Source organism: Ictidomys tridecemlineatus, chromosome 11 (genome assembly GCF_052094955.1).
Source record: "Ictidomys tridecemlineatus isolate mIctTri1 chromosome 11, mIctTri1.hap1, whole genome shotgun sequence".
Taxonomy (NCBI): domain Eukaryota; kingdom Metazoa; phylum Chordata; class Mammalia; order Rodentia; family Sciuridae; genus Ictidomys; species Ictidomys tridecemlineatus.
In genome coordinates, this window is record NC_135487.1 from 76316877 (window position 1) to 76342375 (window position 25499).

Here is a 25499-nt window from a genome sequence, read left to right on the forward strand (position 1 = left end):
TGAGACAGGAGGATCGAAAGTTCAAAGCTAGCCTCTGCAAAAGCAAGGTGATAGGCAATTCAGTGAGACCCTGTCTCTAAATAAAATACAAAAAATAGGGCTGGGGATGTGGCTCAGTGGTCAAGTACCCTTGAGTTCAATCCCCCTACCAATAACAATAATAATAATTATTATATATGTGGGCTCAAGCCCCAGTATTAGTAATTAATCATTATTTTTCCTATTTAAAAAAAAATGTTTAGGGGCTGGGATTGTGGCTCAGCGGTAAGAGCACTTGCCTAGCACAGGAGGGACCTGGGTTTGATCCTCAGCACCATCTAAAAATAAAGGCATTGTATTGTGTCCATCTACACCTAAAAAATGAATATAAAAGAAATGTTTGACATGAGTTTCAATTTGTTCTATCCGCTATAAATAATTCCAAAGCACATTCTAAGCATATAGATTTCACATCAGAGTAAAATTGAACAACAGTTTAATATTGCTTCTGTTTTTAGGTTACCCATTTGGATATGACTATTCGAGAACACAGAGGAGAAATGGAACAAAAAATAATTAAATTAGAGGGTAATCTGCAGAAATCGGAATTGGAACTTAAAGATTGCAACAAACAGGTAATTATTGAAAGTTTACACATCTTAAATTGTTTAAAAAATTACTTTGGGCTAGCTAAGTGATAATTCCAGCTACTGGGGAAGCTGAGGCAGGAGGATGTCAAGTTTGAGGTTAGTCAAGGCAACTTTGTGAGAACCTTTTTCAAAATAAAGACTAAAAGGGACTAGGGATGTGGTCTACCATGCACATGGATGTTAGTTCATCCTCAGTGTTGCAGAAAACAAAAACAAAACACACTAAAACTGTAAGCAATCTGGGGCTGAGGTTGTGGCTCACCAGTAGAGTGCTCGCCTAGCACTTGTGAGACACTAGGTTCAATCCTCAGCATCACATAAAAATAAATAAGTAAAATAAAGGTATAAAAGGCCCAAACTTTTTTAAAAATTATTTTTATTCTAATTTGTTATATTTGACAGCAGAATGCATTACAATTCATATTACACATATAGAGCACAATTTTTCATATCTCTGGTTGTATACAAAGTATATTTACACCATTCATGTCTTCATATATGTACTTAGGGTAATGATGTCCATCTCATTTAAAAAAAACTGTAAGCAATCATTCACATAAAACAGCTTTTTGTTTTGTTTTGTTTTGAGACAGTCTGGTCTGAAACTTCTTAGGTTCAAGTGATCTTCCTGCTTCAGCCTTCTGAATAGCTGGAACTACAGATGATGACATTGATGACATTTTTCTTTTTATGTAATTTTGAGTGTAATGTTTTTTAATATCCTATAATATGTCCCCTTACTACTTATAATATGTCTGAATATGAATAAAATATTTCTGGAAGAATTTGTAAGTAATTCTGGAAACTGGTTGCTTCTAAGGAAGAATAAAATAGGAAGGATACTTTTTCTTCTTTAGAGTTTTTTTTTTGTTTGATTTGGAGGTACTGGGATTTGAACCTGGAGTCACTTTACCACTGAGCTACATCCCAGTTCATTTTATTCTTTTTAAATATTAATGCAGGCTCTTGCTTAGGCTGGCCTCAAACTTGTGATCCTCCTGCCTCAGCCTTTCAAGTCACTGGGATTAAAGGTGTACACCACCACAACTTTGTCTCTCTATTTTAACCTCATGCATATATTATATATAAAATTATTTGTAAGGTCATGTAACATTTGTTGTTTTAATGTACACTTTTTTCTTATACAAATTATGTTTGAAACTTATCTTTTTAATATATTTTAAGTGTAAACATAAGCTTTTTATTTTTATTTTTTAGTTGTAAATGGACACAATACCTTTATTTTATTTTTTTATGTGGTGCTGAGGATCAAACTCAGTGCCTCATGTGTGCTAGGCAAGTGCTGGACCACTGGACCACAATCCCAACCCCCACATAAGCATCTATTTTTTTAATTGTAGTTGTACACAATAATTTTATTTTATTTATTTTTATGTAATGCTGAGGATCAAACCCAGTGGGCCTCTCATGTGCTAGGCGACTGCTGTACCTCTGAGCCACAACCCCAGCCCCCATAAGCATCTTATTAAGCACAAAAATTCATATGCTTATTTCTAAATGATGATTGTCTTAATAATTTTTTACTTTACTTTTGATGTTTTAGATATGAGTATTTAAAGTTTGAATTATTAAGAACATAGCTATGATTGTTCTGTTTCCTTTTTTCCATTATTATACTAATAATGCTCATCTGTTTAAAATTAAGATAGAAAATTTGAATGAAAAATTGCAAAATGCCAAAGAACAGCTTCGAGAGAAAGAGTTTGTAATGCTACAAAATGAACAGGAGATAAGTCAACTGAAAAAGGAAACTGAAAGAACAAATCAAAGATTGAAAGAAATGGAGAGTGTAAGCAAAAATTATTTTCCACCTAAGGAAGAAGTATTCTTGAAAGAGTGAAATGAATATTTATGTTTTAAACTGTTAACTTTAATATATAGAAACAGTGCCATAAGTATTTTTAGGCTATGTATTTGTACAAAATGCCTTAAGTTTCTTCTTTAACTTTTAAAAATATTAAATGGTTTACAATGTCTTATTTATCTTTTTATCTCCTACCTTTCCTTTACATGTTATCTCTCATGCAGTCCGCAGTACATGCTTATAATATGTACTGAGAATCTACCATGTAATAGACTTGAAGATACAGATATTAGTAAGAGTCTTTTTTTGTACTTGAGGAATTCCATCCAGAGAGTGTGTAAAAAAGATGATAATTGTTCATTATTAAGGCCAAATACATTGTTACCAGATGAAGTTTGATGACTTTATATCATCAGTTTGCATGTGTGTTGATTTGTAAATCCATTCATCCCACTTGCGTTTTTAAAAAAAGTGAATTTGTTTCTAGTGTCTGTAACTTTTTCTTGTTTTTAAATACTCATCTGTTAAATCTTCAGATATAACTCTTTTTTATATTTATTCTTTAGTTGTAGATGGACACAATACCTTTATATAATTTTTATGTGATGCTGGGGATTGAACTCAGTGCTTCATGCATGCTAAGTGAGTGCTTTTCCTCTGAGCCACAACCCCAGCCCCAAATATAACTCTTTATTGTATTGGACTCTCTCTCTCTCTCTCTCTCTCTCTGTGGCATATAAATTCATAAGGGTAGCCATTTTTTTAAAAAAAATATTTTTTTTAGTTGTAGTTAGACACAATATCTTTATTTTATTTATGTATTTTTATGTGGTGCTGAGGTTCAAACCCACGGCCTCGCACCTGCTTGGCAGAGCGCTCTACCACTGAGCCACAACCCCAGCCCCAAGGGTAGCCATTTTGACTCCTTTATTCACTCCTGTATCCCCAACACCTAGAACTGTACATATCATATAGTAAGTATGAATAAGTATTTGTTTAATTAATTACATATATAAATCAAGCAGGGTCTTTGAGAGTAAGTTTAGTAAGTTTCCCCAGTAGAGTTGGGGAAAATGATTATTAATCCTATTATTACCAGCTCTATTATGTCTGATCTCTAACAAGGAAGGGCTAAAAATACTTATATAACATTTATATTTATTTATAACCTGTGCCTCCATTCCAAATATCAAAGCTCTAGTGATCTGTACTAGTTTCTTTCCTTCTTCGTCCTTGAAGTCAAGTGTCCTTACCTACTGTATAACCTATCTCACATGAGTGATTTAGAACTAATTTTCTTCTCTTTTTTTTTTCTTTTTCTTTTCCCCCTCTAAGAAGCAATACAGGTTGAGTATTCCTTATTTAAAAAGCTTGGGACCAGAAGTGTTTTGGATTTTGAATTTCTTCTGATTTTGGAGTATTTGCATACATATATGGGACATCTTAGTGCCTTGTACACATAGCCTGAAGATAAATTTAATATAATATTTTCAATAAGTTTTTATCTGAAACAAAGTTTAATGTCCTGGAATTTTCCACTTGTGGTTTCATGTTAGTATTCAGGAAGTTTTTCATTTTCAGAATATTTTAGATTTTGGATTTTCATAGTAGGGATACTCAACCTATACTTTATGAGGGATTTAATTGAATAATGTAAAAAATATTTCAGAGGGAGGAGTAGCCCCAATAACATGTCTTTATAAAGAGTGAGATTGGGCTGGGAATGTGGCTCAAGTGGTAGCGCGCTCGCCTGGCATGCGTGCGGCCCAGGTTTGATCCTCAGCACCACATACAGACAAAGATGTTGTGTCCGCCAAATACTGAAAAATAAATATTAAAGTTCTCTTTCTCACTCTCTCTCACTCTTTCTTTAAAAAAAAAAAAAAAAAGACCTACATTGCTTTAAATAAATAAATAAATAAATAAATAAAGAGTGAGATCATAACCTTAACCCAGCTATGTCTATTAATGGTAGATTTTAATTATCCATGCAAATATATTCTTCATTTTTACCTGAATAATCAAATATTGACTTTTTTCTCTTTGTAGTATAATATATATTCTTTCATAAATGTTATATTCATAATGGTAAAGGATTATAAAGCTTGATATATTAAGTCATGCAAAATTAATCACTAAGAGTTTCAGACTTATTATATTGTACTTTTACCATTTGCTTATTAAAAATTTTTTTTTCTGAATATCAGTTTCACAATGGGTAATACACACTGTATGTTAAATTTTATAGGGATTTAGTTTGGAGGGGAAATTTCACTTAGTAAAAAATAATCAGAATTAGAAGTACATTGTGTATTTCATTTTGAAACCTACAAATTTCTTGTGCTTTTCAGGTTATGAAAGATCAGGAACAGTATATTGCTACTCAGTACAAGGAGAGCATAGATTTGGGGCAAGAATTGAGGCTGACTAAGGAGCAGAAGCAAACCTCTCAAACAGAATTGGTGGAGGCTCGTCGTCAACAAGTCCAAGCACAGAGAGAAATAGAAAGGCTCTCCAGTGAACTAGAAGATATAAAGCAAATCTCTAAAGAGAAAGTAATCCCTATTCTAAATAGTTTCATTATTACTGAAAGATCTTTAAAATTTTTAACAATTTGAACTGTATTATATAGTTCTTGCAAAAAATGAACCAAGTTTCAGAAAAATGTGAATGTACAGAGAATGGTTTAGTGCTAGAGCACTTGCCTAGCATGCCTGAGGCCTTGAGTTCAAATACCAGTAGTGCAAACAAAACAGTATGATTATACTTAATACCACTAAATTATACACTTAAAAGTGGTTAAGAAGGTAAATTTTATGTTTTGTATAATTTTACCATTTATTTATTTATTTATTTATTGTGGTATTAGGGATTGAACCCAGGGGTACTTTAACACTGAGTCACATCTTGAGCCTAATTTATTTTTATTTTGAGACAGGGTCTCACTAAATTGCTTAGGGCCTTGCTAGGCTGCTAAGGCTGGCCTTAAACAATTCTCCCTGTTCAGTCTCCCCAGTCACTGGGATTACGGGCACACATCACCACACTCCACCAATTTACCACATTTTTAAGAGGAAAAAAGTTATCTATTATACTTTTATATCTTTGTAATTATAACTAGTAAGTCCTTCAGAACTGTTTGGACTAAACTAATAAGTTCTTGATAAATTGAGTTATAAAGACCTTTTAGACTTTCAAGAGACTATGAGCTATTGAAGAAAAAATAAGCAAATCTTTTTTGAGTAAAAGTTTTTACATTTGTGGCCACTTTTATCTAAATTTGTAATTGTTGGAAATCTTCAGTTCAGAACATTTGGGGAGGTAAAGTGCTTTTATATTTTCTCATATTTACTATGAGACTAACAACTTGTCTTAAAAAAGTATTTAGATTGGGGCTGGGGTTGTGGCTCAGTGGTAGAGTGATTGCCTTGCCTGTATGAGCCCTGGGTTTGATCCTCAGCACCAAAAAAATAAATAAACAAAATAAAGGAATTGTGAAAAAAAAATGTTTACATTAAAAAAAAGTATTTAGATTGATTTACTTGTGTTAATTAGACTTTGAGGAAATGTGTTTATTGATATTCTAAAATTTTAATTTAGCATAGGAACTTAAATATTTTTACCTTTAATTTTGATTAAAACTTAACTGTGCTCTGAGTCACATTTCTGAATGATTAAACTAATAAAGAATATATAGGAAATTTTTATTGGAGATATATCAGATATTTAGGGGGTCTGTTAGAAAAAGGGAAGCTGTCAACTTTTATCTTATTTCTGACCTTATCAGTAGTAAATAAGTATTGTAAAATTAGTTTTATTTGGTAAGATAAGCTTGCTTAAAAAGTGAGTTAAGTACAATTATTTTCTTTTTAATGTTTTTTTTTTTAGTTGTTGAGGGACCTTTATTTTATTTATTTATTCATATGTGGTGCTGAGATTCGAACCCAGGGCTTCACACATGCTAGGCAAGTGCTCTACCACTGAGCCACAACCTCACCCCAAGTGGAATTATTTAAGTAGTGTTTTTAATGCCAAGTACGGTGGCATACACCTAACAAGCTGTTTAGGAGACTGAAGCAGGAAGATTGAAAATGAAAGGCTAGCCTAGGCAACTTAGTGAGACCTTCTCTCAAAACTAACTAAATAAATAAGGATTGAGGATATAATTCAGTGGCACAGGGGCCCTGAGTTCAATCCCCAGTAATGCTAAATAAATAAATATACATATGTACATATACATACATATATTTAAAAATGCCTTTTTTTCTGAGAAAAATAGGTAAAAAGTTTTTTCTGGTCCAGGGATTGCAACCAGGGGCACTCAACCACTGAGCCACACCCCCCGCCATTTTTTATATTTTGTTTAGAGACAGGGTCTCGCTGAGTTGCTTAGGTGCTCACTAAGTTGTTAAGGCTGTGATCCCCCTGCCTTAGCCTCCCAAGCCACTAGGATTACAGGTATGCACCACATAACCCGGTGGGAAAAATTTTTATTGCTTTGCTAGCAAAGGAGTAATAGGAGATTCCTGTCCTAGAAGCTGTGATCCTCCCCATTAGAGAGAATAGAGGGTTTTAAAAGAAGTCATATAAATACTTTTTAATATTATGTTTTAACCTCAAACTGAAGGTAGATTCATATATTTGTTTTTTGCTGTTGTTTTTATTGGTTCTTTTTAGTTGTACATAACATTAGGATTTATTTTGACATAATTGTAAAAGCATGGAATACAATTTGTTCCAGTTCAGTCCCCAGTACTTCCTTTTTCCCTTCCCTCCTCCCTCACTCTGTTCCCTTCCCTCTATTGATCTTTCTACTATTCACTTATGGATTTTTTTTTTTTTTTGGTGTCTTGTGGATATGCATTCGGGGGAGATTTACCAGTGGTATATTCGTATATGTACAGAGGAAAGTTAGGTCAGATTCATTCCACTATCTTTCCTTAACCTATTCCTCTTCCCTTTCTTCCTTCCCTTTCATATACTCCACTTATCTTTCTTTTGTTTTTCACCCTCCACCTCCCTATTTTGGATTAGCTTCCACATATCAGAGAAAACTTCAACCTCTGACTTTTAGGGACTGCCTCATTTCACTTAGCATTTTAGTCTCCAGTTCTATCCATTTACTGGCAAATACCATAATGTCATTCTTCTTTATGGCTGAAAATACTCCATTATGTATATATACCATGTTTTCTTTATCCATTCTTCTGTTGAAGAGCATATAAGTTGGTTTCATAGCTCAGCTATTGTGAATTGTGCTGCCATAAACATCGAGTGGCTGCATCATGTAGTATGCTAGTTTTAAATCATTTGAATATGTACTGAGGAATGAGATAGCTGGGTCATGAAGTTGTTCCATATCTAGTGTTTTGAAGAGTCTCCATACTGTTTTCCAGAATGGTTGCACTAGTTTGCAGTCCCACCAAAAATGATGAGTGTACCTTTTTCCCTACATTCTCGCTAACATTTATTGTTATTTATATTCTTGATAATATTGCCTTTCTTACTGAAGTGAGATGAAATCAACATTCCAACATGTTGGCACAGGAACCAACTTAACAGACTTCTAAAGCTTAAGAATTAAAATAAAAAATTAATAAATGGGATGGCATCAAATTAAAAAGCTTCTTTACAGCAAAGGAAAAAAAGAGTGTGTGAAGAGAGCCTATAGAATGGGATAAAATCTTTGCCACCTGCTTCTTCTGAGAAGAAGTATTCATATACAGAACTCAGAAAATGTAACAGATAACTCAATCAGTAATTGGTTCTTTTTATATTAGTCATTTGATTAGGATTAGTCTTTCTTGCATAAACCATTCTCATTCTATCATCTAAAGTTTATTTTGGTTTCTTTAGAGAAAGAATAAAAAGATATTTGTAAATCAAAGTATGTTATATTTTTATGGTGCTTCCCATAATAATTTTTAAAAATTTTTCTTAGTTATACATGGACACAATATCTTTATTTTGTTTGTTTATTTTTATGTGGAACTGAGGATCAAACCCAGTGCCTCACATGTGCAAGGCAAGCACTCTGCCACTGAGCCACAACCCCAGCCTGTGCTACCCATAATATCTTACCACTATCTTTTTTAAAAATATTTTTTTAGATGTTGATGGACATTTATTTATTTATTGTGCTGAGAATTGAACCCAGTGCTTCACACATGCTAGGCAAGCACTCTACCATTGAGCCATATAATCCCAGCCCTTTACAACTATCTTGACTGCTTCTAATTGTGTACCAAATGTGTGTGACTCACTTATACAATTGTTTCAAAACATACAATTTACTTTGCACAAAAAAGTTTTCAGTGTTTATAATACTGTATACAATATTTCTGGAAGATATGTTCCAAGACCCCCAGGGGATGCCTAAAGTCACAGACAGTATCAAACTCTATATATACAGCACTTTACAGCTTATCTTTGGCATATGTGGCATTTGGGGGCCATTATTAAGTAAAATAAGTGTTACTTATACATAGGCACTGAAATACTATGATAACCAAGATGGCTACTAGCTAACAGGCATAAACAATAAACAATTTAAGACAGACATGGTGGCTATATAGCATATATCATGTGGATATTTTAGACAAAGTGATGATTCACCTACTGAGCTGAATAGAGCAGAATGACAGATTTCATTATGACATTCTGAACATCTACATTTAAAACTAACTTTTCCTTCCTTCCTTCATTCTCAGGGATTGAACCCAAGGGCATTTAGCCACTGAGCCACATCCCCAGCCTTTTTTTTTTTTTTTTTTTTTGAGACAGGGTTGAAGGTTGAAGTCTTGCTAAGCTCAGGCTCATTTTGATCCTCCTGCCTCAGCCTCCCAAGCTCCTGAAATTACAGGCATGCACCACGACATCTGGCCACCTACCTTCTTTCCTTTCTTCCTTCCTTCCTTCTCTTCCTTTTCTTTTTCTTTATTGAGCTATATCCCCTGTCCTTTTCATTTTTTATTTTGACACAGTCTTGCTGAGTTGCTTAGTGTCTTGCAAAATTGCTGAGGATAGCCTCCATCTTGGCATCTTCCTGCTTCAGCCTTCTGAGTCACTGGGATTACAGGTGTGGGCCACCATGTCTGTCTTAAATTATTTATGTAACTTTCCATTTAGTATTTTTGAACTGGGTTTTACTGCAGATTATTGAAACCACAGAAAGCAAAACCATCAAAAGCAAAAACCTAATTCATTTAAGGGGGGGACTTCTGTGTATAATAAAATTGCTTAATTAAAATAACAAGCACAGGTAGTATAAAGTACCCATTAAATAAGTTTGGATAACAACAACTCATGGGCTGGGATTGTGGCTCAGTGGTAGAGCACTCACAAGGCACTTGGTTTGATCCTTAGCACCACATAAAAATAAATAAATAAATAAATAAATAAATAAAGGTATTGTGTCCATCTACAACTAAAAAAAAAAAAAATTTAAAAAACCCTCATTCTTATTAAGCAAATAATGCAACTAGTGAGCAAAAATACAGAGTCATACCTAAGAAGGCACTATTATCTGCCAAAGTCCAGCATGCTGTGGTTATTAGTTTGTTTTTACAGAAAGTATTGGTTAGTGAACTTATGGTACCAAATGATACACTAATACTTTCTTACTCGTTGTCCCTGAAAAGTCTCAAAAATGTACCATTTAATTAATTGATTTTGAAGTATGTTTATATAAAGATTAAACTGCTTCTATTAATGCACTGGATTTGTTTAGCTATACTAACAAGATAAACAAATAAACCTTTACTCAATATGTCATTTTTTAAGGAAGCACATGAAATTCACTTAGTTGAAGAATTGGGGGCTTCTCAAGTACGTGAAGCTCATTTAGAAGCAAGAATGCAAGCAGAAATCAAGAAATTGTCAGCAGAAGTAGAATCCCTCAAAGAAGCTTATCATTTGGAGGTAAAGAAAATTTTAATTTGTTATGATATCTCCCACTAAAGTGGGTTGACCTATCTGTACAAAAGTATGAGTCTATCTAGCTCTTAAGTGTTCAATACAGAATAATATATTGTGAGGTTTTTAAAAAATTTTTTAATATTTTTTAGTTATAAGTAGACATAATATTTTTATTTTATTTTTATGTGGTGCTGAGGATCGAACTCAGTGTCTCACACATGGTAGGCAAACACTATCTCTGAACCACAACTGCAGCCCCTTTATTCTTTATTTTGAAATAGGGTTTTACTTAGTTGTTTAGGGCCTTGCTAATTTGCTGAGGCTGGCTTTCAACTAGTAATCCTCCTGCCTTGGCCTCCCCAGATGCTGGGGGACTATAAGTGTGTGCTACTGTGCCTAGCTGTGGTCTTCATTTCTTATAGCTACGCACACAATTTTACATATACAGTAAACTAATATACTGTAAGATTAAGAGCTTGAGTTCCTGAACCAGGCCTTCTATGTCCAATACTTGCTGATGGCTAAGCACATTTATGACCTTGGACAAATTACTTAACCGTTCTGTCTAAAGTGGGTATAATGGTTCTATCTCATAAAACTTTGGTGAGAATTAAATGAATTAATACAGTAAAGTTCTTAGACCAAAGCCTGGCCCATCATTATTATGAATTCTAAAACAGTACTTCCAGAAAACTAATTGGAAATATTTAATAGCTGACATAAACAGTTTCATATGATGTCAGTCTATAGTGCTTTGTAATTTCCAACATTTGTTCTAATAGTAAACTAGAGAGGCAATATTAGGACTTTTGTAATCTATCAGTGTATCATGAGCCTTTATGGACAAAGCAAGTATTATTGATTAGAATTGTATTTTTCAACTTTTAAAAACTACATTTGAAAATATTGCCCAAAATCTTTGTATATGATCTAAAAAATTTCTCTCTGAGCTTGGTCCTAATAAAACATTTTTCAATAAAATAAGGGTTTCAGATACATTTGTATTAAATTCCTTTGGTAGGGAATAACATTTTTGTGAGGGATTGGTAGATCTGTATCCAGTTCTCAGGCCAAGAGCTTATAACTCTTGGTCTTTAGAGACAAATGTGAATTTTATTAGACTTAAAATAATTATTTAATTGATATTATCTACTCAGTTTAGTGACTCTCAGTAATAATTAGTTCATCTCAAGTGTTTGACCTTCACTCATCATTACACTTTTATATATGACCTTTATTCTGTTTTTATCTGTAATTATCCAGTTGTGTACTTTTAGTTTTATAATTACCTGAAATTATTTAGGAAAAATTGCTTATATAAAATAAGCTGTAAAAATTTGTTCTAGTGTTGCTGTTTAGTATTTGATGTTAATATTTTTATGTCTGTCATAAAAATATATAATATAGTTTTCTACATTTAGATGGCTGACAATTATTTATTTTTTGTGATGCTGGTGATTAACTTAGGGCCTCACACATGGTAGGCAGGCACTGTACTGCTGAGCAATATCCCCAGTCCAACAAAGATTTGTTTTTAAGGTGTGTGTTATTTGAATGTAAAGCTGAGAGGATACAGTATTATCGTAATAATTAGAAAAAGGGATCTTAATTTTTAACAATATTCTTTTTTTAAAATGCAGGCTTCAGAACTGTCGGAAAAGTCACTTAATAATTGCAAAACTCCTGATTTTTTGAGATAAAAATGAGATTGTTTTAACTTTTCATTGTGGAAAATTTTAAAGATATTCAAACTAGCATAGCATAAATAGTGCAAATCCTCCTACATTTACTGTTCAGCAGTTATCAACTTGTGACCAATTTCATTTAATCCATCAATATGTTGCCCACTTCTTTAATCTAAAAAAGGGAATACTTTAGGGAATGAAAAGCAGTGTTGTTAATAATGACACTAGGACATCAGGCATAAAACCCAGAAAATAAAGAAAGAAAATAAAGGAATTGTGTCCATCTACAACTAAAAATATTTTTTTAAAATGCCTTTATAGCCATCTTACTTCAGTTAGAATCGCAGTGATCAAGATTACAAACAACAATAAATTCTGGCGAGATTACGGAGAAACACTTGGACATTATTGGTGGGACTGCACACTAGTTCATCCACTCTGGAAAGCAGTTTGGAGATTACTCAAAAAACTAGGGATGGTGGGGCTGGGGTTATGGCTTAGCGGTAGAGCAACTCGCCTGGGTTTGATCCTCAGCACCACATAAAAATAAATAAATAAAATAAAGTTAAAAAAAAAAAAAAAAACTAGGGATGGAACCATCATATGACTCAGCTATCCCACTCCTGGGTATTCTCCCAAAAGCTCTAAATCGGCATACTAGAATGAGGCAGCCACATCAGAGTTTATAGTAGCACTATTTGCAATAGCTAAATTATGGAATCAACGCAGATGCCTGTCAGTAGATGAATGGATTAAGAAATTGTGTGTATATATATATATATATATGTTCAATGGAGTTCTACTCAGTTATTAAAAAGAATGATGTCATGGTATTTTCATGAATGAAAATGGAGAATATGCTAAGTGAAATTAGCCAAACTCAAGAAACTCAAAGGTTGAATGTTATCTCCCCAATGGTAAGCTAGAGTAAAATAAAGGAAAGGTAGAGGGAAGGATAAGATTACATAAAGAGCCAATCAAATGCAAATTAATGAATGAATGAAAGGAAGTCTAGTAGAGGAAGGAGAAGAGAGAAGGGGAGGATGGGAGGAAAAATGGGGAGGGAAAAGAGGTGATGAAGAACTGAAATTGATTTACATGCATGTATGAGTTTGTCAGGATGAATCCAACTACTATGTATAACCATAAAGATCTAATTTAAAAAAGGGACACAATGATAATATAACATGCAAAGGTCAAAATTTAAATAAGTAGGTTTTGTATAACTGAACAATTAATTATAATAAAGACCTTTTTAATACTAGAAAAATTACCAATAAATTCTCAAATTTAGAATTATCTAAAAAAATGCCTTTATAATTTAATTGTTCAAATCAGGACCCAAATAGAGTCTATTGCATGTGATTAACTGTTAAGTAAATGGAAAACAATGTGTTCCTTCACTCCCTTTTTTCTACTAGTATTTTATTTGTTGAGAAATTAGATGTTTGTGTATTTAAACAGAATTTACTTTCTTTTAAGAAAAAGTGATAGTAGCCAAGTATTAGAATGTTGTTGAAACCAACTCCACCCTATTTTCATTCTTTTTTATTTTTACAATTTGGGGGCTATGTAGATGATTTCACATCAGGAGAACCATACAAAGTGGAAAATATCTGCTGACTCTCAAAAGACTTCTGTTCAGCAGCTAAATGAACAATTAGAGAAGGCAAAACTGGAATTAGAAGAAGCTCAGGACACTGTGAGCAATTTACATCAACAAGTTCAAGATAGGAATGAAGTAATTGAAGCTGCAAATGAAGCATTACTTATTAAAGTAAGTAAACATCTAAGTAATGAAACATATCTATGAAAAAGTAAATTTATGGGCTGGGATATGGCTCAGTTGTTAGAGTGCTTGCCTCGCATGCACAAGGTCCTAGGTCCAATCTCCAGCACTACTAAAAAAAAAAAAGTAAATTTATGGCCTTTTTTTCCTGTTTTTATAGTTTGTAAAGGACTTTATGGCCAATTATTGACCTGTTTGAATAAAAAGCATTTATTTAAAAGGTAAATTTGAGAAATTATTAATATGCTATATATCATATTACCCCAAAGAAATAATTTGTATAATTTATTTTTATTTTTATATTTTTCAAACTTATTTTTAGTTGTAGTTTGACAGAATACCTTTATTTTATTTATTTATTTTTATGTGGTGTTGAGGATTGAACCCAGGGCCTCACACATTCTAGACAAGCTCTCTGCTGATGAGCCACAACCCCAGCCATAATTTGTATAATTTAAATATAAACCCATGTAACAAATAACAATGATGTTTGAGGGATTTTTACTAAGAAAGTTGAAGCATTTTTCAAAAACAATAAAATTTCTGTAAAATTTATAAAGTAGAAGTACAAAATTATACTTAGAACTTTTTTAGTGGACTTAAACATAATTTTTAAAGTAGCCTGTTGTTATTTATTTACTGTTGTTATTTATTTGTTCATCTTGAAAGTTTGGAATTTGATTTTTTGAGAGGTGCCAAAAAAAGATGTACTTTACCAGCCCTTTATTTTTATTTTTTATTTTGAGACAGGGTCTCAATAAGTTGCCAAGGTCCTTGCTAAGTTGGTACGGTTGACCTCAAACTTGTAATTCTTCTGTCTCAGCCTTCTCAGTCACTGGGATTACAGGCATGTGCCACTGCACCTAGCTGGAATTTCAAATTTATATCAATAGAATGCATAGAGATTAAAAAGTTAACATTGGTTTAAAACTGCCAATATATAAGGTAGAGTTATCAGTGAAGTCCTTTAAAAAAATAACAAATAATAAATAACTTTTATAGCGAAATGGAAAAACTTAACCAAATAATATGTTAGAAATTTTTCTTATTCTGTAATAACCTGAGCATTTAAATTCTTTTTTGTCATACAGTTGATATTTATGGTAGTAGATGAAAGCTGAATAGATATAATCTAAAATTATATTTAGAGGTTTAAGGTATAATCAAGGAATAGAGTATGTGCTTAGCATATGTGAGACCCTGCTTCAGTCCCCAGCACCAAAACAAAACCAAACAAAAATATGTTTAGGCTGAACACTCTATTAATACTTTTATTAAAATGCTAACATTCTGTTGGGCATGGTGGCACACACCTGTAATCCCAGCAGCTCCAGAGGCTGAGGCAGGTGGATTATGAGTGTCAACACCAGTCTTAGCAACTCAGTGAGGCCCTAACAACTTGGTGAGACCCTGTCCTCTACATAAAATATTAAAAGGGCTGGGGATGTAGCTCAGTGACTGAGTACACCTAGGTTCAATCCCTAGCACCAAAAAAACCCTCTAACATTCCTAGTATTCTGGAGATGCATATGCATAACATACAAAATTAGAAAGCTTCATTGTGAAAAATCAATCTTAAAAAATTAAAAGATTCTGCATCATAATCCCTTATTACAGTAATTATTTCTGCTTACTTGCTGAATATTATCAATGAGGTTAATGCAGTTTGACTGTAGATATTAATCATTTACAAGATTTTTAAGTTTATCTACTTAGGAAATTGCAAAAATAGTGGCTTTGTTTAATAACCTTGGATGTGTGTTATGGAGATACTAGGGATTGAACCCAGGACATTTCATAGGCTAGGCATGTGCTCTGTCACTGAGCTACCCTTTTTATTTTAACTTTTTTTTTTTTTTAATTTTGAGATAGAGTCTTGCTGAGTTGCCCAGGTCTGGAATTTTTGATCCTTTTGACTCAGCCTCACAAATAGGTAGGACTATAATATGTGCCACCATGCTGGGTCAGGAGTAGCCATTCATAAATGAACCATAGATATAGAGAGATCTTTTTTTTTTAAGTATTGTTTAGTTGTCAATGGACCTTTATTTTATTTATTATATGTAATGCTGAGAATTGAACCCAGTGCCTCACCCATGCTAGGCAAGCACTCTGCCACTGAGCCATAACCATAGCCCCTACAGAGATCTTACAATATGTACTGTAATTAGGCAGTAAAGCAGTCAGAAAATAGAATTCCTTTGTTATCTGACACAGCTCTCAAAAACAACCTCAATAGGCTTTAAAGTCTAAACTGAAGAGGAGTTTAGAAGATAAAAGAGAAAGAAGAAAGTCTAATAGAAGTTGAAACAGACCAAGTACAAGTAGCTATAAATAATAGGAAGCAGTTCCATTGACAGCATATATGCTAGTATTTGAGAGCAGTTGGAACATAGGCAAAGCTGAGACAGTGATGGCACGCTACAGTAATATTCACACAGTGACCTTCTTTTTTGGGGGATGGGGGGGTTTTACCCGGGATTGAACTCAGAGGCACTCAACCACTGAGCCACATCCTCAACCCTATTTTGTATTTTATTTAGAGACAGGGTCTCACAGAGTTGCTTAGCACCTCACTTTTGCTGAGGCTAGCTTTGAATTCACAATCCTCCTACCTCAGCCTCCCAAGCCATTATGATTACAGGTGTGCACCACCACAGGCAGCTCACAGTGACCTTTGAGTCTTAAGAAAAAGGTTAACCAGATGTGATGGCACACACCTGTAATCCTAGCAATTTGGAAGGCCGAGGCAGTAGGATTACAGTTTCAAGGCTGGCCTTGGCAATTTAGTGAAACCCTGTCTCAATATAAAAATACATGCATACATATTTATTTATGTAAATGAATAAATAGTGCTGGGGATGTAGCTTAGTGGTATAACACCCCCAGTACTTGGAAGAAAGAGAGAGAGAGAGGGAAAACAAAAAAAAGGAAAAGGTGAATTGTTTTTAGTATATTCAATATGCTTCCTTTTATTGAAAAGTTATGTTTTCCTACTTATCTGAGAAATGTTTCTCAATTATTGCAAGATAACACATGACAGGAAAACATACCCTAACTCTAGCTGTGTACAATCATATGTCAACTCTATAACTACTTTATTAATTGTAGCCAAAAAATGTGAACTTAAGATTTACTATAAAAAATTCTCAAGAGCTGGGGTTTGTGGGGCTGGGGATGTGGCTCAAGCGGTAGCGTGCTCACCTGGCATGTGTGCAGCCGGGGTTCGATCCTCAGCACCACATACAAACAAAGATGTTGTGTCCGCCGAAAACTAAAAAATAAATAAATAAATATTTAAAAAAAAAAAAAAAGAGCTGGGGTTGTGGCTCAACATGTGTGAGACATGAGGTTCGATCCTCAGCATCACATTAAAAAAAAATAAAATAAAAGGTATTGTGTCCAACTACAACTAAAAAATAAATGTAAAAAAAAACAATTCTTGAAAGCAAGGTACTGTGGCTCATGCCTATAATCCCTTGGAGGATAAAGCAGGAGTACTTTGAGTTTGAGGCCAAACTGATCTACACAACAAGACCCCACCAAGGCTGGGGATGTGGCTTAAGCAGTAATGCGCTGGCCTGGCATGCGCAGGGCACTGGGTTCCATCCTCAGCACCACATAAAAAAAATAAATAAAATAAAGATGTTGTGTCCACCGAAAACTAAAAAATAAATATTAAAAAAAAAATCTTCTCTCTTTCTCTCTAAAAAAAAAAAAAAGACCCCACCAAAACAAAAACTTGTCACTCTTTCTAGTCACTTAAAAGAAAGTTATTTAAATAAAATAGTACAAAGTCCTAAAAGAACTGGAATGTGGGAGTTAAAAGTTTCATTTTGTTTTGTATACTGTGGTTATAACAGTTTCAGTTTTAGGGACAGTATTTTTAGGGAACAAACTTAAAAATAGAAACTATCAGATTAAAAGTGATTTAAAAATATATATCTTAAACATACCTGTAAAAAAAAGAGATTCATTTAAACAGGAGGCTACTATTATTTGAGGGTGGAGGGGTTACTGGGGATTGAACTCAGGGGCACTGACCACTGAGCAATATCCCCAATATTAAAAATAGAAAATTTTAATATTTTATTTAACTTTTAGTTAAAATTAAAATACCATCCTTTTTTTTTTCTTTTTCTTTTTTTTTTCTTTAGGCTTCTTGATTTTGCAGTATAGGTCTCATTCTCAGTATCCTGGTACAGCTCAGAGTACCCAATGAAAGACATAGGAAAATAACAGAAATATAATGTTTAATAAGATTGATTTATTAAAGATTATGACCCTCTAATTTTTTTCTCAAAATAATTCTAATTTATGAAAGCAGAATAGCTGATAATATATTTATTTCCTTTTAGAAATTCTGAAGGTAGTCTTTATGTATACCATGTATCTCTATATATTTGCAGAGAAATTTTTAGGTGTAAGATTTTTATTTTTGAATAGAAATTAAAATTATCATTAACACTAAAAAAAATTCTATAAGGAAAACCTAGTATTTATGGAATTCCATAGGCTACTTTAGACATATTTTGAATGAACATATGTAATTGTCTCAAAATGAAGCTATCTTAAATAGTAAAGTGTTTAAATAGCCCTTGGAAAATTCTTAAAGAGTTGCTGTCAAGATCTTAAGTCCTGTTCTGAGATGAAGGTTGACATAGATGACTTCTAAGAGTTTGATTTTCTAGGTTGTTTATTCACTTAACAAAAATATACTGAGCACCTTCTATGTACTGTGTTTAATTTTTCTGTAGGAATCAGAATTAACCAGATTACAAGCTAGAGTTTCTGGACATGAAAAGGCAGAAGACATCAAGTTTCTACCAGCTCCCTTTACACCTCTACCAGAAATTATGCCTGATAGTCAAGATCCAAAGTTTACTAAACATTCTCACACATCTGTTTTCAAGTGCAGAAAACTACGTCGCTCTATTAGTGCCAGTGATCTTAGTTTCAAATCTCATGGTAATGAAGATCTTTCTGAAGAATTACTACAGGACTTAAAGAAAATGCAATTAGAACAGCCTTCAACATTAGAAGAAAGCCATAAGGAACTGACTTATACCCAGTCAGACTCATTTAAATCTCACACATATACCATAGAGGATGATAGTTCTGAGAGTAATGATTTTACTACTCTTAGTGGAATGCTGAGATACATAAACAAAGAAGTGAGACTATTAAAAAAATCTTCTATGCAAACAGGTGCTGGTTTAACTCAGGTATGTATCTCATTATAAGTTGTAACAATTTGTCTCTGATAAATATATTACTTGGAAGAAAATATATACATTGAATATTATATATATTATATATATGCATTATATATATAATTATATATATATGCATGTATATATATGTGTATACATATATACACATATGTATATTGAGTATCCTTATCCAAAGTGCTTGGGACCAGAAGTGCTTTGGACTTCTTCAGGTTTTGGAATATTTACATGTACATAATGAGATATCTTGAGGATGAAACTCAAGTCTGAATTTCAAATTTACTTATACTTCACATATACCCATCCTAAAAGCAATTTTATAAATAGTAATTTGTGCCTAAAACAAAAACTTCATAGTGTGGAATTTTCCACTTGTGATGTCATGTTGGTACTCAAAAATTGTCATGATTTAGAGCATTTTGGCATATGTGGCTCAGTGGTAGAGCACTCACCTAGCATGCACAAGGCACTGGGTTTGATCCTCAGCACCACATAAATGTAAAATAAAGATATTGTGTTCACCTAAAACTTTAAAAATAAATATATTTTTTAAAAAAATTTCAGATTTTTCAGGTGAAAACTACTCATCCTGTATATATTTGTGTATGTATATGCATTTTTATTTTTTATTCTTCAACCGTTATTTAAGTCAAGCATGCCATGTCATGAAAATCTTCTTGTATGTGTTTGTCTTAGATCAGTAACGGTCATATATTGTAAGTGCTAGAAAAGAATGAGAATAGGTACTTTTCTTTTGTGATAGACAAATTGAAAAAATTTAAGACTTAAAATTCACAGAAAAACAACTTTAAAGTGTCTAGGAAAAAACTACTAAATTTTAAAAGGAAGATTTTAAATTTTATACATAAAGTATAAAATATATATGTTAAAAATATATATATTTAGCTGGGCGCGATGGCACATGACTGCAATCCCATGCAATACACATGCCTGTAGTCTATATTATGTAAATACTCTCCTTCAGATAATGTCAGCTATTTTCAGATGCTCTTTTGCCTCATTTTCAAACACATTAAGGTAGCTTTTTAGAAAAAGATTTTTAAGAATAAACCTAAGACAAAGACTGTTACAGCCTCTTTTCATGTCTTCATATCCCTCTTTATATTTAAAAGAGTGTAATTTTCTATTCATAGCAAGAAAACTGTATAAAATAATAATAATATTAGTAGTAATATTTTGAAATTTCAAGTATTTAACAAACAGTGCAAGTGGCATAATAAGTAAGGCAATACTGAGTAACATTTTAAAAAATTAAGTTCAAAATGTGATTTGCAATAATGAAAATACCTGTAATTTCTTTTCCATCTTTTAACTTCTTGGGTTTCTCTGCTGAATAGAGCTATTGAATGTTACTATTCCCTGCATGCCTTCAAGAGTTTTTAATCAGCTTTAATTTTGTAAAAAAAAAAAAAAAAAAAAAAAAGTCTTCTGTTAATATAGGGATACGAATTGTGAAATGTAAACTTAACTCCCTTTAGAAAAACTTGTTAATTAAGGGATAGCAATTTACAATGACTTCTACTAAATTTATTATCCATTTTATTTATATTATTCTGTGTAGATTGGTAATTGCCCTAATTGTTTTTTGTTTTGTTTTGTTTTGTTTTTGTTGTTTTGTTTTGTTTTTGTCTTTTTTGGGAGGTGTACTGGAGATTGAACTCAGGGGCACTCAACCACTGAGCCACATCCCCAGCCCTATATTATATTTTATTTAGAGACAGGATCTCACTGAGTTGCTTAGTCCCTCACTTTTGCCAAGGCTGGCTTTGAACTCGAAATCCCTCTGCCTCAGCCTCCAAAGCCACTGGGATTACAGGTGTGCGTCACTATGCTTGGCACACTAATTGTTTTTATAAGACATTTTTGTACATTCTATATGTTTTTGTAGTAGAGTTTTCATTCAGTTAAGTTTATGAAGTGAAAAATACAAATGCAAACAAGTCAGTACCATTGTAAGGGTCCAGCGAAACGTCAGAGGAAGAGACTGTCTTATGCAACAGCCGAAGGGAGGGTTTATTTGGAGACCAGCATGCTGGGGCCCAGAGCTCTCCATAGCAAAGAGAGATACAGCCCTGAGAACAGCTTAAGCAGAGCTTATATACTTTCCTTGGAGAGGGCAGGGAGAGAAGTTACATTTTGTAGTTTGGCAGTTGGGGACAGCTCATCTGGGAACAAGATTAGCAAACAGTTCACAGTTGGGGACACACATTCTGGGAACAAGATTAGCAAACAGTTATTAAGATTTCAACAATGTTTTGTTAAGCATATAGAAAAACAGAGTGATGAGTACCTATTTTATTAACCTTTCATTCCCCACTTTTTTTCTGGCTACTTTTAATCATAAAAGTGATCATTGGGGGGTGTCATATTTTATGTCTGTTAGTGGGGTATATTGTTGTCTGATTACCATAAGTTTGATTTGTCCAATTTGGGCTTGGAGAAAGGAAACTACATGGTTGAGTAAACAGGATCCTAGAGTTAGCAACAATATAAGAATTATTAGAGGACCGGCCAGGGCTGATAAAAGCGTAGTTAACCAGGGGGACTGTGTGAACCAAGACTCATACCACCCTTTTTGGGCCTCTCTCTCTCTCTGACGCTCTTTAAGGCATCTTTTTAGTTTACTTATACATTTTTTTACAACTCCAGTATGGTCGGCATAAAAACATTTTTTCCTCAATGTAGCACAAAGGCCCTCTTCTCTCATGAAGAGGTCCAACCCTCGCCTGTTCTGTAAAACAACTTCAGAGAGAGAGGTTAAAGATTCCTGCAAAGCTGTGATGGAGGTTTCTAATATCTTTAAGTTTTGGTCCATTGCTGTTTTTAATTGGGTCATTTGTTGTGTCCCATGGACTAGGGCATGGTCCCTGTGCCCACCCCTGCAGTAATTCTCATTCCTAATAAGATGGCTAAAGTGAGGGATACATGTTCCCGGCGGAACCGGGTTGTATGTCCCCTTATTTGATCTTTAAATGAACCTGCGTCATGATAGAGCACTCTGGGAAACATCTGCACTATTATATAATTAATCACATCTGTTGACCATTTTATGAAAACATAAATAATGTTTAAGTATATAGAATTATACTGTTGTAGGGACGGACAAGGCAAGGCACCTAAGATAGCACTGAAAACAGGGAAACAGTCCTATTTGGTTGCAACCGGATTCAGAGGGCATTGCTTCTGTTGTAATCAATTAATCCCCTGAACCCCAAGTTTAGGTAGTTTCAGAATTTTGTACTTAACATGTAAGGGAAGGGGCTCAGAAGTTTACAGTCTGCAGAAGTTCACAAAAAGCAGTTTTTGTTTCTGTTTTTTCTCTGTTCTGGGCAAGTTAACTTTTCAAGGACACCTGGGAGGGGGAGAACTTTTTTTTTTTTTTCCTTGCCAGCTGTTTCCATGGAGCCCAGTTGATAACTTTTTTATCTTAGAAATGTAGCCATCTCTGTGAAGCCCCAGCTCAAGGCCAGAGGCCCTGTTCACATATTTTGTGAAAACTAGTAAGGGGGTGTCTAGCTTAGGAGTGCTGATTTTTCTAGCCAGAGGCCAAGTAGAACAGGCAACATGAAAAGAGGAAGTTTATCTATACTGAACTCTTTTATAGGGACTCTTTTGCTGAAAGTCCTAAAGTCAGCCATGGTGAAGACTTCTGGAGAAAGTCAGTTAAGACTTTTCTGTGGGCCTGGTACAGAGGGGGAGGACGGGGAAGGCGGTGCTGAGAGCAGCTCCGTGGATCTGAGAATGAGGAAGGAGAGATGTAAAAGAATAATGGGAAAGGGGTTTGGGATTTTCCTAGCAACAAAAACTTGAGTAGTAGAACAGGTAGAGCAGAGGGGAATACTGGAGTGAGTATCCCCAAAAGCCTGTGAGGGACTTTAAATTTTTAGTAACCTGTTTTCAGTGATGACAAAGCAACTTTAAAGGCCATTTTCATTACATCTTGGATAGGGGTCTGAGGGCTCTCCTCAGCTGGTTTGAGCTTTGGGTTAGCTGGTAAGAGGACCTGGTGGGACCCAGTGTGGGCACTGACAGGAGAAGAGAGGAGTGAATGGATGGAGAGTTACTTCAGCAAGGGGCAATGGTCTGAGAACCGGCGGAGGTTTGGGTTCCATCAGGTAGCCCCTGTATGTTCACATCCTTATGACTTACAGAAGAAGTCGGTTTTTCCCCCCACACAGCCATGACTGTTTGTGGCTTTGATAGTCCACCGGGCAAACATAGTAATCTAGGTTAGCCAACCTACATCTGGCTCACGTGTCCCTACATCCATAATGTTTGTTTCTATTTATGGTACGGAAGGGATTTAATGGAATTTTAGTGGGATCCTCTTCATCAGGGAGACCCAATAGGAAAGACCTATAGCCAGCTGACAAATGTCTGGGTGGAGAGATGGCCACCAGGTCCCTAAGGGGGCTGTATGTGAGATAGATCATATTTTTTGTCCAATAGGATTTGTGATTAGCCATCGCTGCTGTATGGGCTGATGAGGGTTAGGACTACTGGTGGTCAAGGGGAGAGTCCATAGCCTTATACACATGGAAAATATGCAATTTGAGAGGGTTACCAGTCTTTTCCAATTTTCAGCCAGAGTCTGGACAGGGTGCAGGCTTGAGATGAGAGGCATAGATCCAGGAAGTGATTTCATTTACCTTTACTGCTGTAGGTGTTATAAGTAGCACCTGGTATGGTCCTTTCCAGTGGGGTTCTAGGGATGACTCCTGATGTCGTCTTACATAGATGAAGTTTCCCACTTGATATCGGTATGGAGTTCCTTCGTCCCCAGGTTGGTAGGCAGTGGCCAGCTGTTTCCACAGGTATCACTGAGTTTTTTCAAGAGCAAGGGGGTGTGGAAGGGATTGTTAGGTCTTAGAGTTGGGGTTAGGTCTCTTACTGGAGGAGGGGCACCATAGAGAATTTCATAGGGGGTGAGGTTACACAAAGAAACAGAGGGAGTATTTCTTGTATGAAACAGTGTATAAGGCAGGAGCATAGTCCAATCTTTTATGCCAGTCTCTAAGCTTAATTTCGTTAAGGTCTCTTTAATGGTTTTATTTTATTTTATTTTATTTTTTTACCTGTCCTGAGCTCTGGGGTCTATAAGCACAATGTAGCTTCCAATTAATCCCCAGGGTCCTGGTTAACCTCTGACTTACCTGGGCCACGAACGCCGGTCCATTATCAGACCCTAGTACCTTAGGCAGGCTGTATCTTGGAAAAATATCTTTCATATTGAAGTAGGGTGACTTTGGGGAGTGTGGTTTTGAAGTTGTTGAGATTTTTGTGGACGGCTTTATCAAAGAGAGTGGGGGAGTTTTTGAACCCCTGTGGGAGTCTGGTCCAAGTTAGTTGATCAGTCGTTCCAGTTTCTGGGTTTACCCATTTGAAAGCAAACAGCAACTGACTATCTTTATGCAGAGGCAAGCAAAAGAAGGCATCTTTTAAGTCCAGAACAGTATACCATTTTCGCTCAGGGTTCAGGGTGCTAAGCAGATTGTATGGATTAGGTACTGTGGAGTGAATGTCCTGCACTCTGTTGTTGGTCTCTCTTAGGTCTCGAATGGGGTGATAGTAGCAGGGGAGTTTAGTTCCAGGCTGATTGACAGGGCTTCTTTGCTCAGATGATATTGTTTAATATTAATTGGGGAGGCTGAGGTTTTTAACTCCACTGTTATTGGAGGTTGTTTTATGGCTAGGCCTAAGATCCAGCAATTTCTGCCCAGGCATCTGGGTAATCTGTTTTCCATTTCTGGGATAGCTTGCCTGTTTGATCAGTCTTGGGGGGTGTGAAGAGTTGATGTTCATCTTTTACTGACATAGTTAAAGCCATGACTATAGGAGTTTTTACTGAAGGATTTAGAAATTTCATTTGGGGGCCTTTAGGGTTAAAAGTTATTTTGGCCCGGAGTTTGGTGAGCAGATCTCTGCCCATCAACGGGGCTAGGCATTCTGGGATCACTAGGAAGAAGTGATGGACTTTTCCTTTCCCCAGGTCCATGGTCCTCTTAGTTGTCCAAGCCCAATATTTACTGCCATTAGCCCCTTGACCTAGAGACCTTTTAGTTGATAGAGGGCCCAAGGAGGCCTTAAGGGCTGAGTATACTGCCCCTGTATCCACTTCAAAGTTTACTGGAGTTCCCTCCACTTTAAAAGTTACCTTGAGCTCGGGGAGGGGATCTGAGCCCCGACTTTCCTAGTCATTCTCCAGAGTTAGAATGGCTGGCTGGCGTAGCTGTTTCTTTCTAGGGCACTCTTTGGCCCAGTGTCCTTTTTCTCTACAGTAGGCACATTGATCTGGGGCCAGAGGTGGCTTCTGGCGTGGGCCTAGGTATCCCTTTCTGTCTCCCTGTCTCTTAACTTCTGGCCTATTTGTTGTTGTGACCAGGACCTTAGTCGATGCCTCAG

The 25499-nt window shown here is 34.9% G+C and overlaps 1 protein-coding gene across 11 annotated transcripts in view; it reads left to right on the top strand.

Moving 5' to 3' along the window:
* Positions 1–25499, top strand: part of Ccdc18 (coiled-coil domain containing 18) — a 118478-nt gene that overhangs the window by 71943 nt on the left and 21036 nt on the right. For 9 of the 11 annotated variants that reach the window (XM_078026747.1, XM_078026744.1, XM_078026745.1 and 6 more), the window contains 6 exons: positions 498–614; positions 2296–2439; positions 4806–5009; positions 10237–10374; positions 13633–13833; positions 18603–19070. In XM_078026747.1, coding sequence (XP_077882873.1) covers positions 498–614; positions 2296–2439; positions 4806–5009; positions 10237–10374; positions 13633–13833; positions 18603–19070 — 1272 coding nt within the window. The remainder of the gene's footprint in view (positions 1–497; positions 615–2295; positions 2440–4805; positions 5010–10236; positions 10375–13632; positions 13834–18602; positions 19071–25499) is intronic. The other 2 variants (XM_078026750.1, XM_078026751.1) reach the window with 2 other exon arrangements.